Below are 12,944 nucleotides of genomic sequence, written 5' to 3'. Positions count from 1 at the left end.
CCTTTCAAACATTTTTTGCGTACGTACGTACGTGTTTCTCGGACATCTGACCGGATGTTCGGCCAACAGACAATAAATAACAATAAAGTGAGACACAACACATGTGCCCGTATGTATGGCGTGAAACTAATAACAACAAACCATAAGCAGAAACAACGCCAATTAAAGATCCTGCATTTTTGGCCCATCGTGGCCGAAGGCTATTCCCAGCTCGAGATGGGCGCAGGGCTGTATTACCGCGTGCATTATCTCCTCATTATTCTTCAGACTGAAGAAACCTATTGTTGTTCTGACTCTATGGGGGTAAATGCATTAAAGAAAGAATGAAAAAAACAGTAATAATAATTATTATAATTGAACTTGGGTTCATCTTTCCTTGGCCTAGTCTTTGGTATAAGAAAGAAAACTTAAGAAAGAATAAGAAGAGGCCTAATTTGTATTCCGGTTGAGTCGTGCGTTGTTTGATAGGCGCACGCGAACTTGAGAAAGTGCCCATCTGTGGTCATGAGGAATGTTTTTTGAAGGAGGCTTGGGAAATTTTATTTACTGTATATTGTTATGAAGGGTGCTATGCCGGGATAAGATCCACGGTCTTGCAGACCAGTGGTTCTCAAACCTCGGGCCACACGCCCCCTTCCCGCGTGGTACTGCAATGAGTGGGCCACGGGTAGAAATCAGATGAAAAGTGGTGAGGGGGGGGTGGACAACAGAGAGCCGAAAGTGAAATGTGGTGGTGGTGGGAATGCGACTACTTCCTTTCAGAATGAGCAAAGCCGTCCATAGAACCATGACCGTCCTTACCCACTGGTCAATATGGGCACGTCCAATGGCCTCATATTGGGGCCTACAATGAGATCTGGTACTATGATTTTTGAATAAAAAATGTGAGAATGTGTATGCTGTTACTTCAAGATAAATATGAAATATGGGCCCCCCCCCAATCATTGAACATCACTTTGCCCGAGGATCCATGATGTTGGCACGGCCATGCATAAAAACGCCCCAAAAAAGTAGAAAGCTCACTGAACTCGAACTCAGGGTGATGTGTCGGGAAGTTTGATTTTATTGGGTAGTTTCGTTGAATCGTCTAGTATTTTACATAGACCTATTTTTCCCACATAATTCGGCTCTTACGAGGGATGATCACTCACCTTCTGGGTTCCCATTTTGGTAAGTAGAAAGTGTCTCGTTCTTGGATGGGGGTAGGGGGTCCTAGGCAAGGCAGGGGAGCCATGAGAAGAAAATATGGTCCAACGGCAGCCATTAGATCAGGTTTTCTGAAAGTGTGCCGCGGGCAGCTTGAAATATCTTCAGATGTGCCGCAAGCAATTCAAGTGATCTAGAAATGTGCCGCTGGTAATTTAAGTGATCTGGATTTGTGTAGCTGGCAATTTAAGTGATCTGGATGTGTACAACACGGAACAATTCAACACTAGAACGGACGGCGGAAGCAGTCATTTTTGACCGCAAACCTACTTTGACACGATTTCGCCCGAACGGTTTATCTCGGGTGGCCTAAATCTGTCCTGGATTTCAGTAAAAAAATGAAAATTGAAGTAACATTCACATTGCGAGCCGGGACATTTTATAGAAAAGTCAGGGTGGTCAGAATTTCTGGAATGTCCCGTAAAATACGGGTCTTATGTATCAGCGTCACGCCGTAGATATTCCAGTTTCTGGCCCGTTGATGGAGAGAGGGGTCTCACTCGAGTATCTGCCGCTCAATTTCTCATGCTCATATGAATGATAATTACAGTTGGTGCTGCCATCTATTTTTTGAAGATAAAACGTGCTCCGTATTTTAAATTTTTGGAATTTCGAAGAAATTTTTTTTTCAAGAATAAAGACTCTTATCATCTTATCATTCGATCTTTTACATGCTTCGGCAATTAATTTAAACCAGGCAAACAGTAAATGTGACATGATTCTACCAACTACGCACCTAGGCATTTCTAAAAAAAAACAAAAAAAAATAATTCGTTTGCAGGCCTATCGGGAGCCTTTTAGGCCTTTATATATTCCCAGAACGTACAAAACTGCTCAAGAAGTCGTAAAAAAGGGTTTTTACGGCCCGTTTCGCGTTTTGGAATCGTTTTGATTTGGAGCTTTTATGGCCATGTCGAGCGATTATAAAACGCCTCCAGAGTGAGCCGAAAAATCTATCAACAAACAGGTGTGAGGGCATTCAGTTAACGCCTAGTTCTCGTGTGTCCACACGCACTATGAAATAATAATAGTTATTATTATTTTCTAGATGTAATGAAATGTAGGCAAAACAGCTAAATCACGATTTATGTCTATTGTCAAACGTAAATGTCCACGACGCGTAAGTGATACGAGTGGCCTTCTTTCGACGCCTACCCTAGGCCTGCCTACCTTATGTTCCCGAAGGCCTCGGCTAGAACCTACCTAACGGCTCTGTTGTTGTTCGTTATTTTGGCAAGGGCTGTTAAAATGTTGTGTCAGATAATATTGAATACTAAATGGGATAACTGACAAGTTGTTTTTTGTGGATAAGCGTTATCATTAGAATATCATAATATGTGGCAATAGATAAAAACTTGCGTATGAGGTCTTATAAGTCGTCCGGGTTTTTAATGGCACTAGCAAGACTGTGTTTATTTTTTCTTTAATTGTTGTAATATGTTTTGTGTTCTGATATTTGGAGCGTAATATTCTTGTTTTTATTAGTGTTGTAAAAACTGCTATAGATATTGCCTCAGAAAGCTTTCTTGTGGAACGAATTCTTTCTTATGATGTTGCGTCCAGTAAATATTGTTGTAGAATGCGTTCTTGCTACATAAACAGTGCTTTCATACAATATTGCTTCAGAAAGCATTGTTGTAGGAAGAATTCTTTCATACGATATTGCTTCCGAAAGCATTTTTGTAGAATCAGTTCTTTCCAGACATATATTTTTTTTCAAAAGTATTGTTGAAGAATCGGTCCTTTCCTGCGATATAGCTTCAAAAGAATTGTTGTCGAATGAGGTCTTTTCTGAAATATTGTTTCAGAAAGCATTGTTGTGGAATTTGCGCTTTCCTACGATACTACGAGTTTCTTCGCACGATATTGCTTCAGTAGACTTTGTTGCGGAACGGATTCTTTCGTACGATATTGCTTCAGAAAGCACTGTCGTAGAATGAGGTCTTTTCTGAAATAGTTTCAGAAAGCATTGTTGTGGAATTTGCGCTTTCCTACGATATTACGAGTTTCTCCGCACGATATTGCTTCAGTTGACTTTGTTGCGGAACGGATTCTTTCATACGATATTGCTTCAGAAAGCATTGTTGTAGAATGAAATCTTTCGTACGACAATTGCCTCACAAAGAATTTTTCGGTGAAATGGAATGGCTACTATAGCGTTGCGTCAGATAATATTGAATATTAAATGGGATAACTGACAACTCTTGTCTTTATGGATAAGCGTTATCATTAGAGTATCGTAATATGTGGCGCAATAGATAAAAACTTTTGTATGAGGTTTTATAAGTCATCCAGGTTGTTAATGGCACTAGGAAGACTTTATTTTATTTTTCTCAATTGTTATAATATTTATTGCGTTCTAATATTTCGGTAATATTATAGCAATATAATATTTCGCATAATATTCTAGTTTTTTTTTAGTTGCAATGTTTGCAAAAAATTATTATGATGTATGTAGTCGGGCATGATATTTTTTATGGAATGAAATGTATAATACGTAAAATTTTCGAATACGCAAAAGTATTGCTGCACAATGAGTTTCTGCATACGGCATTGCTTCGAGAAGCTTTGTTGTCGGTGGAACGAGTTCTTTCCTACGATATTGCTTCAAAAATCATTTTTGTTGTTCTTTGCTACGGTATTTGAGAAAGCATTGTCGTAGAATCATTTCTTGCGACGTTGCGATTTCTATCGTACGGTGCTTCAGAAAGCATTATTGTAAGTTCAGTTCTTTTCAATGATATTGCTTCAGAAAGCATTATTGTAAGTTCAGTTCTTTTCAATGATATTGCTTCAGAAAGCATTATTGTAAGTTCAGTTCTTTTCAATGATATTGCTTCAGAAAGCATTGTGGTAGAGTGATTTCTTTACTATATTGCTTCAGAAAGCATTGTCGTAGAGTGAGTTCTTAGAGTATCGTAATATATATTGCTTTAGCTTTGTCGTAGAATTAGTTCTTTCTTGCGATATTGCTTTAGAAAGCAATGTTGTAGTACGAGTTCCTTTTAACGAGATACCGCTTCAGATAGCTCCGTTGCATGATGAATTCTTTCGTGTGACATTGACATTTCGCTTTGTTTTGGAAGGGCTGTTAAAGCGTTGTGTCAGATAATATTGAATACTAAATGGGACAACTACTACTGAACCAAACACCAACTCTGGCCATATCGCTATATTGCAATTTACTGCCATTAGTGAGATGGGTTGGAAGTGAAGGCGCTGTCTATCGGTAGTCGCCTCGAGTTCGCTAGGGGAAATAAAATGGGACAACTGGCAAGTTGTTTTTAGTAGATACGCGTTATCATTAGAATATCAATATGTGGCAGTAGATAAAAACTTGTGTACGAGGTTTTATAAGTCATCCGGGTTTTTAATAGCACTGGGCAGGTTTGTTTGTTTATTTTTTAATTGTTGCAGTTTTTTTGTGTTCTATTATTTCAAGAATAAGATTCAAGCTTTTAATTAGTGCTGTAAAAACTGCTGTGGTGATATTTTTGTGGAATGAAATTTTTTGTACTAAAAATTGTTCACTAAGCGTTGTTGTAGAATTCCATATAATGTTTCAAGGAGTTGTTTCGTACGACAATGTATTAAAATGTTTTGTTGTGGTGATGAGTGATTCTGTATGGAAATGCTTCACAAATCGTTGCTGTGGAATGAATCGTTTCTCAAATAGTTCTTGCGGAGTAAGACAACATTCCTAATGATATTGTTTACAAATTGTTGCGGAATGTGTGTTTCTCCGTACGATATTGCTTCAGAGAATTTCGCTTCATAAAGCATTGTTGTGGAACTTCTTCGAAATGTCATTCCTTCAAAAAGCTTCGTTACAGGATGATTCCTTACACACGATATTGTTCAGAAAGAATTGTAGAATCAACTCTTTTCTACGATGATACTTAAAAAACATTGTTCAGAATTTTTTCTTTTCTACAAAATTGTCTCAAAAACCATGGTTGTGGAATGTGTTCTTGCAACGTCGCAAGTCATTCTGTGCTACATTGTTCCAGGAAGCATTGTCGTAAAAATGAGTTCGTTCCAATGATATTGCTTTAGAAGACCTTGATGTAGTAAGTTTTTCCTACGATATTGTTTCAGAAAACTAGTATTTTTGTATTCCTAAGATGTCGCCAGTTTGGCTGAATTTTTGTAAGAAAATTCGACGATAAATGATGCCGACCTCCCAAGAAAATTCGTTCGGTACAGAAATACCTTTACTGGCCGTAGTTATTAGGCTTACTACGCTGAAACAAAAAAGAGGGCTTTGCCAAGAGAAGTCTTTGTGTTTCTTTGAATCCACTTAATGAGCATCGTCCTTGAAGAATAGCTCAACAAGGACGCATAGTGTTTCGATTCCAGGCAGGGAGTCAGTCGATGTCAAAAGCAAACGTTGAGAATTGGTTTCAAAGAGGCTCAGTGTTTTTTTTTTCCTTCCCCATCTTATACACGGACACTCAAGATTTGTTACGTTATTCCACACAGAAAGTCCATCTTGTTCAAAATCGATACGGATCTGCAGTAGGTTCTGCTGCCGCAATCGATTCCATCCGGAAACAATGGCTGTTGTGCTGAATCAGATATATACTACGCCATCGCTTCTGTTACAAGGTGGCGTTTGTTCTTTCGTGGATTAATTACTTCTTGCGAATGTGTTGTTTAATGCACCCTTAATTGCAGCCATTTTGCATTGATGGAGGACAACTCGTCTATTTATGGTTTAGTTAAACCATAGTTTCCTAAACTTTGTTCCAATCGCCGCTTCAGAAATTTTTATTCCCTCATAGCCCCCGACTCATACCCATAGGATCCTATGTTATACCCGTAGCTTCTATTGCTCCCCTGGACCATTCCATCTCCCACCAGGTGGCGATATTTCCTACTTTGTGGAAACACTAATTTAGACCTAAAAATATCTGCTGGTGAATCTTTCCCTTCACTGTTATGATGCCGGGGGCTTACAAAATTTTATGGACAAAATATTGACATAATTTTGAATGACCTCACTACAGACTTTTCAGACATGACATTTAAGGCATCAGCTAGGTCTCTCTAAAATTTTAGCGGGTGGTTTTTGTAAAAAGAGGGAAATTTTTTTTGGAGAAAAGCGGACTAAAAACTATTAAAGGAAAAACTAAAAATTTGAAGTAGTATTTTAAATTTGCATTGAAATTCGGAGTAATGAAATAGAATTTCAATGCGTGAATCACGCATCTAGATGAGTATTGGCAAACGCTGCTGTGTGTGTGCTCTTTCCTATGTAGCACCCGTTGTGGTAGCGTATTTCATTGAAACTTGGTATACAGGGTGTCCTGTAAGGGCTAATGCGGCCTTCATCAACCGTCTGTCGTAGAGGTATGATTACAATTTAGAAACTGCTCAAAAGACGTTTAAAAATTACCCTGTACCAGTTTTGAAAGTTAAAATACAGTGCGTTACAGAATAAAAAAATCTAAATTTTTATCCGGTCCCCTTGTCATCTAACTTCCAATTAGAAATTTGTTGTTGCCCTGTACCTCCCGAGGCCAACAGAAAAATTCCAAGTTTCTAAGAGCAATATTTACTAAGACATTTGAATTCAAAAACAGGAAAAAAGGTACGAAAGAACAGCTAAAACTAACGGATAACATTCCTTTCCCTCATTTATGATGTCTTTTCGCAAGTTTTCTCAAATTTTTGAATTTGAATTTCTCAGTGAATATCTCACTTATAAACTTGGAATTTTTTTCGTTGGCCTTGGGAGGAAAAATGGGAAATTTGGGAAAGAACAGCGTTGAATGCGGAAAAACCGTTTCACCCGCATTTAACACTGTTCTCTCCCGAAATTTCCTCCATTTTTTGGAATTCAAATACCTCTGTGAATACCGCGCTTAGAAACATGGAATTTTTTTTTGTTGGCATCAAGAGAGAGACAGGCCAACAACTTTCTAATTGAAAATTAGAGGCCAGTAGGAGCGTATAAAAATTTAGATTTTGTTATTTTGTTACACACTGTATTTTCACTCCCAAAATTGGTACAAGGTAATTTATGAACGCCTTTTGAGCATTTCGTAAATTGAAACTACCTCTACGACGGACGGTCGATGAGATAAAGACCACATTAGCCCTTACAGGCCACCCTGTATACGTTATTTGGACCATTTGAAAAAAAAAATAATAACTGCGATAAAAAGCGCCACTTTTCACCTTGCGGTCAAAAATTGAACTATTTTTTATTCATTGAATCTTTCCTTTTCTCCTCATGGTACATATCATGATATATTACCGAGTTTCATCAATATACCTCCATCAGAATAAACCATAGTTTCCCAACCTTTTTTGTCCCATCGCCCCCAACGCAATCTAACCCGTAGGATCCTATGTTATACCCGTATCTTTTACCACCCCCCGAAACATTCCATCGCCAGGGCCGTCTTAAGAGCATCATGGGCCCCCGGGCCAAGTGATTTTTCTAAGGCCCTTCCCAGCAAATTTTTGAAAAATTCAACTACGTCTCATTTTTCTGAGGCTCCTCTTCTCTTGAGGCCCCCGGGCCGGGCCCGGGTGGGCCAATGCGTTAAGATGGCATTGTTCATCTCCCCCCCCCCCTTCCAGGGGCCATTAACGCCCACGTTGGGATCACGTTGGAATGGACGCTACATACGTCTGAGTTTATTTACAACCACCCTGTGTTTGCGAGAAATCAACAGACATCAACATGGCTTCCTATGGGTAATGGAACGGATATTTATTTTTCTCGGTAATTGATGGGTATTTGGCATTAGTTAATTCCAATTGTCGAAATGCAACCGCCAGCCATAATAATAACAGTATCCTCGTTGCGGCCGGATATGGATTTCCTCGCCATTAAAAGACATCAGTGTGAGTAATAACAACAATAATAATAATGGCTTGTGGCCGCGCCACATTTATTCTGGTGAGGTGCGACTGGTTGCCATTTCTTGCCACTAGACGCAAGGCCGTTTTTTTCCTTTACTTTCAAACACTTTCACTTTTTTTTCCCCCTTCAAGAGAGAGAGAGAGTTCATTTGGGTCAAATCTTGCCCAAGGGTCTGTTTCTTGTCTTTATAAAACGTTTAACCTCGTTGTGAAACTACACGCTAAATTAAGGGCACGCATTGCACGCTCTTCTTTTTTTCCTTTCTCTCTCCCCCGTGATTATTCATTTGAAGACATTTGCGTACGCTTGCCCGATTGTTTTACGTTTTTCTTGGAATTGATTGAATTTTGAAATTTTTCTTGGAGTTTCTAGAACCTTTTTTAGAATTTGTAAAAATTTCTTGAATTTGAAAAACTTTCTCGTAGGATCCCTAGAATTTTTTTAATTTTTCTAAGAATTTTCACATTTTTTACTGAATTTGTAGAAGTTAACATTTTTCTTTCAATTTTTAGAATTTTTACTTTTTTTTTAATTTCTAGAACTTTTATATCTTTCAATTCGTAGAATTTTTACATTTTTCTTTAAATTTGTGGAATTTTTACATTTTTCTTTCAATTTTTAGATTTTTTGCATTTTTCTTTCAATTTTTAGATTTTTTGCATTTTTCTTTCAATTTTTAGATTTTTTGCATTTTTCTTTCAATTTTTAGATTTTTTGCATTTTTCTTTCAATTTTTAGATTTTTTTGCATTTTTCTTTCAATTTTTAGATTTTTTGCATTTTTCTTTCAATTTTTAGATTTTTTGCATTTTTCTTTCAATTTTTAGATTTTTTGCATTTTTCTTTCAATTCCTGGAATCTTCAAATTTTTCTCAGATTTTTATAGAATTTAAAAAAATCAAAAAAAAATTAATTTTTTTTATTCTGGTTCTTTTTATTCTTAAAATTTCTAGAATTTTTTTAATTTTTCTTCAAATTTATAGCATTTTAAATTTTTCTTAGAATTTCCGAATGGAATCTCTTTGTGGGCCGCCTCTGGCCAGCGAGCCGGAAGTTGTGCACCGCCGCCTTAGGCTATATAGAGTGGTAATTTGATTGTTTTATCACCTGGAAAACAATATAAAAGCAAAAAAGGGTCCCACCCCGACACTCATCAAGATTTCTCTGCGTAATCTTATTGATAAAAGTTATTCTGTGGGAACTAGGGTCCCACATATTAGAGGGCCCACTTCCCTTAGCCTGTGATATGCTTATTGGTAATTTTAGTCTCTTCCAGCTGCTAAAAATGTCCTTTATAAAGGCTTAAAAATAGCCTAGAACGCGTTAAGATTGCCTTGCACAAACTCATTAATATGGTGACTGGGCAAGATATCTTGAAGTGGGCCCGCAGACTGAAATATCTTTCTAACCTCGTATATAGATTTAGATCCCGTGGTGTGGACCGCACAGCTTCGGTCTATCATCAGTTTATTACCGTTGGTCCTGGAGCTCGATCTTTCATATCGATTGAGAGTAATATTCGGTCAAGGAGCCCCCTCTCCAGGGGCTGTTTTCAGGTGCCAACAATGCCAAACCTTTTAGGAACCGTAATAATGTTTCGCTACGACATCCAATAACGGATGACGACATTGTTGAAAATTTTACACCAAAATTGTTGCCAATTGTTTTTGGATTATTATATCAATGTTATTGTTATAACAATTCATAATTTCGATTGTTATTTCTTGTAGGTTGTAGGGGACGATCGCATGCAAGTTTGGGATTTGGTGGCGCCGCTGGCGGCAGAACTGCGAGTCGCCGAGCCACGATTGTACATGGCTGGGAACGGGGCCCCAGTCGACGGTAGGGCCCCGGTCTCCCTCCTGGAGGGTGACGAACTCGTCCTGGAAGAAGGCAAGACTCCGTGGGATGCCCGATCCGGTAAGTGCCCACTTAAAATGTACTTGAGGGCCGTAAGATTACAGCCTTAAAATACACGGGACATTGTTCATTGTCACCAAGCGTAATAAAAATCGCCAATTGTTGCTGAGTCGGGAAAAAATCACAAATGTGCAGGAAATGAAGGGCTACGGTAAATCGCCGGGAATTTTAATTCTTGTGACCATGTGATCCGCATTTTACGGGATATTCACGTATTTTTCCGTCCCTAAGTTTCTGGTCTTTTAACGAAGCTTACTTGTCTCTTTTACTCTTTACTGAAATCCAAAATTAAGATTATTTTCGTTATTTTTCAATTATGTTTGATAATTATTACTCGTCGATGTCTTGTATTTTCCCCTACTTAGAGATTCGATTTATATTGGTCAGTCTAATGCATTTCACGGTAAATAAGCAATCAAATTATGAGATGGGTAGGTTGATATTCTGTAATCGTAATTGAAATCATAATTTATGAGAATTATCTTAATCCACGCTCTCAATTAGAACATGAAATTCAAGCAAGTTGCGTTAAAAATACGGGGAAAGCTGGATATTTTTATGAAATAGGACAACAAAAACTATATTATTATTATAGTACGTCCTGAAAATACGTGTCATTCTCACTCACACCCCGAGTAATAAGCATTGGAACAGAATGTTTCAAGTCCAAGGTAAATAAAGTCCTGGCCCACATTTACCGTGCCTAAGAATTGGCCTCCTGAATCACAAATTCAAGTAGGCTTCGTTAAAAAATACGGGGATGAAAAAACGGGACATTTTATAAGTAAATAAATAAGTCGGTATGTGTGTGAAATAAAAAAACGTACCATTTTGTCACTGATAATAAGTCCAAGATGGCCTGATATCCCAGCCTACATTTGGCCAAATGTTGTTTGTTCATTTGATACTTCCAAAAAAAACCATCTCTCCCATTAGAAGTTTTAAATCAGTTGCGTTAAAAAACGGGACATTTTATTTTGAAAACGTATGGTCACCCGAATAGAAACAGGGCAGCTCAAGTCCGAGATGGCCTAACATCCCTTCTCAATGTTGAATGATTAACCAAATGATACGAAATGGCCTCGACTTCTAGTGCTAAAGCTATCTGAACCAATCTTTTAATGTTGATGTCCCGCGTCTCTACTACCAGAGGTTCACCATGCCTAATATGACCCAACCGAATTCGGTAAAGGGCTAAAATCCCGGAAGGGACAGGGGCCTTGTTTGGTCTGACAGAGGCTCACCATGGGCCACCATCTTGAAATACGAGAAACCCTTCGGGGCCCGAGAAATTGGTTATGCTTTTGTTTTTTCCTGTCTCAGGAATTTAACGCGCCATCGCTCAAGCCATCAAAGAGGAAGGAAACAAGGCTCTGTGTGTCTATTGCCATTTATTCGGTGGCTGTTGGACCTTAAAGGATTGAACACTTAAAGCTGTCGTCACATGCTGTCACAGCGGAGGGGTGGAGGGAGGTAGGTAGGTAGGTATCACCCTCCAGAGACCACGGATTAACTTGCAACGTGATCAATTGCCAAGTTAATTAGAGATTTTCAGGCTGAAGGGTAATTACTCATTGATGGTGTAAAGAGATACGTCAATCGTGTGGGATGGTCAGCTTGGTTAGGCCAAAGGAAGAAACGCATATGCAGTATAATTAAATCGGTCTGAAAGGTTTTCTTTGGTTGTAGGCAGGACCGTCTAAAGAGCATCATGGGGGCCCCAGGCCAAATGATTTTTCTGAGGCCCTACCAGACAAATTCTCGAAAAATTCAACTAGTTCTTGTTTTTCCTGAGGCCCATTTTATTCTTGAGGGGCCCCGGGTCGTAGGCCCATGCGGCACTGTTTGCGGACCTTATTTTAATTTGTGGAGTGGCTAAAATCTGACTCCCTGCTTGACTCGTGACCTGTCACCCCGAGTACATCAACAGTACATCTGAGGCTTGTACTCACGTGAGTACAGCCTCAGATTTGAAGTAGAGCTGAGGTTAGCTCTACGTACCAGAGCTCTGATCTACTTCCATGGGCTATAAAAATTTGGCCGCCCTACTCCCATTCTTCTAATTTTCTCAGACTCTGAACGTCCACATTTTGTCAACCTATTATTCACCATGAAAAAAAATTATGCCTTTCTTTGTTACTTTTATTCATAACCAGTAACGGGTTAAAACTAAAATTTTATCAGCAAAAATATGCCTTCTAAAAAATATTGAAAATACGTATACAGTATAGTATTGTATTAAACGTTAAAAAAACATCAACGAACTGCTGGTGTCACCTATCAAATGAAATAAAATAAAAAACCCGTTGTAATTCTTCGATTGAAATTGGTGACCGGTTTTCAGTTGATATCTAGCAGGAAAAAAATAAATATGGCATTAAATTTATGAATATTTTTGAGCAAAAATGTAAATTAATTTTTGAATTTTGAAGTTTGCCGCGAAACTTCAACAGCTGTTTGTTCGCTGTAGAGCAGCGGTTCTCAAACTTTTTTTGACTCGCGGAGCTTTTTCCAGTACATAATTTCTATGGCGGAGCTCTGTTTGACTCGAGGGACCCTTTTTTACACACAATTTTTATGGCAGAACCTTGTAGGCCTCTCTTATTTCTTATCTATCAAATTTACCGATTCATTTTATTTTCCTCGAGTCGCCGCAGAGTCCCCGGGAGATGTACACGGAGTCCTTGGGGCTTCACGGAGCACCGGTTGGGAACCGCTGCTGTAGAGTAAGATAAGAAAAACTCGTAGAAAAAAGGAATCGGTCCTGTTTGGCTTTTTGTAATTGTGGTCAAAGAGTATCCAGACCAGAATCAAAATATTTTTGCCCTGAATCATCTTCGACATCATTTACAAAAAGCCAAGGAGTTTCACTTCCTTTGAATCCGCCCCCTCTGTGGATGCGGAATTAGTTTTATGCAAAGGATTTTCACAGCTGGCTGATG

The 12,944-nt window shown here is 38.5% G+C and overlaps 1 protein-coding gene across 2 annotated transcripts in view; it reads left to right on the top strand.

The window, feature by feature from the left end:
• Positions 1 to 12,944, top strand: part of LOC149066853 (uncharacterized) — a 428,124-nt gene that overhangs the window by 122,231 nt on the left and 292,949 nt on the right. For both annotated transcript variants that reach the window (XM_089253243.1, XM_089253244.1), the window contains exon 2: positions 9,813 to 10,002. In XM_089253243.1, the coding sequence (XP_089109369.1) occupies positions 9,813 to 10,002 (190 nt within the window). The remainder of the gene's footprint in view (positions 1 to 9,812; positions 10,003 to 12,944) is intronic.

The sequence above is a fragment of the Pholcus phalangioides genome, unplaced genomic scaffold (assembly GCF_987345545.1).
Source record: "Pholcus phalangioides strain wild (caught in Gottingen) unplaced genomic scaffold, Ppha-v1.0 ptg000032l_1, whole genome shotgun sequence".
Taxonomy (NCBI): domain Eukaryota; kingdom Metazoa; phylum Arthropoda; class Arachnida; order Araneae; family Pholcidae; genus Pholcus; species Pholcus phalangioides.
Note: the sequence above shows the minus strand (reverse complement) of the source record. Positions and strands in the feature narration are given on the sequence as shown.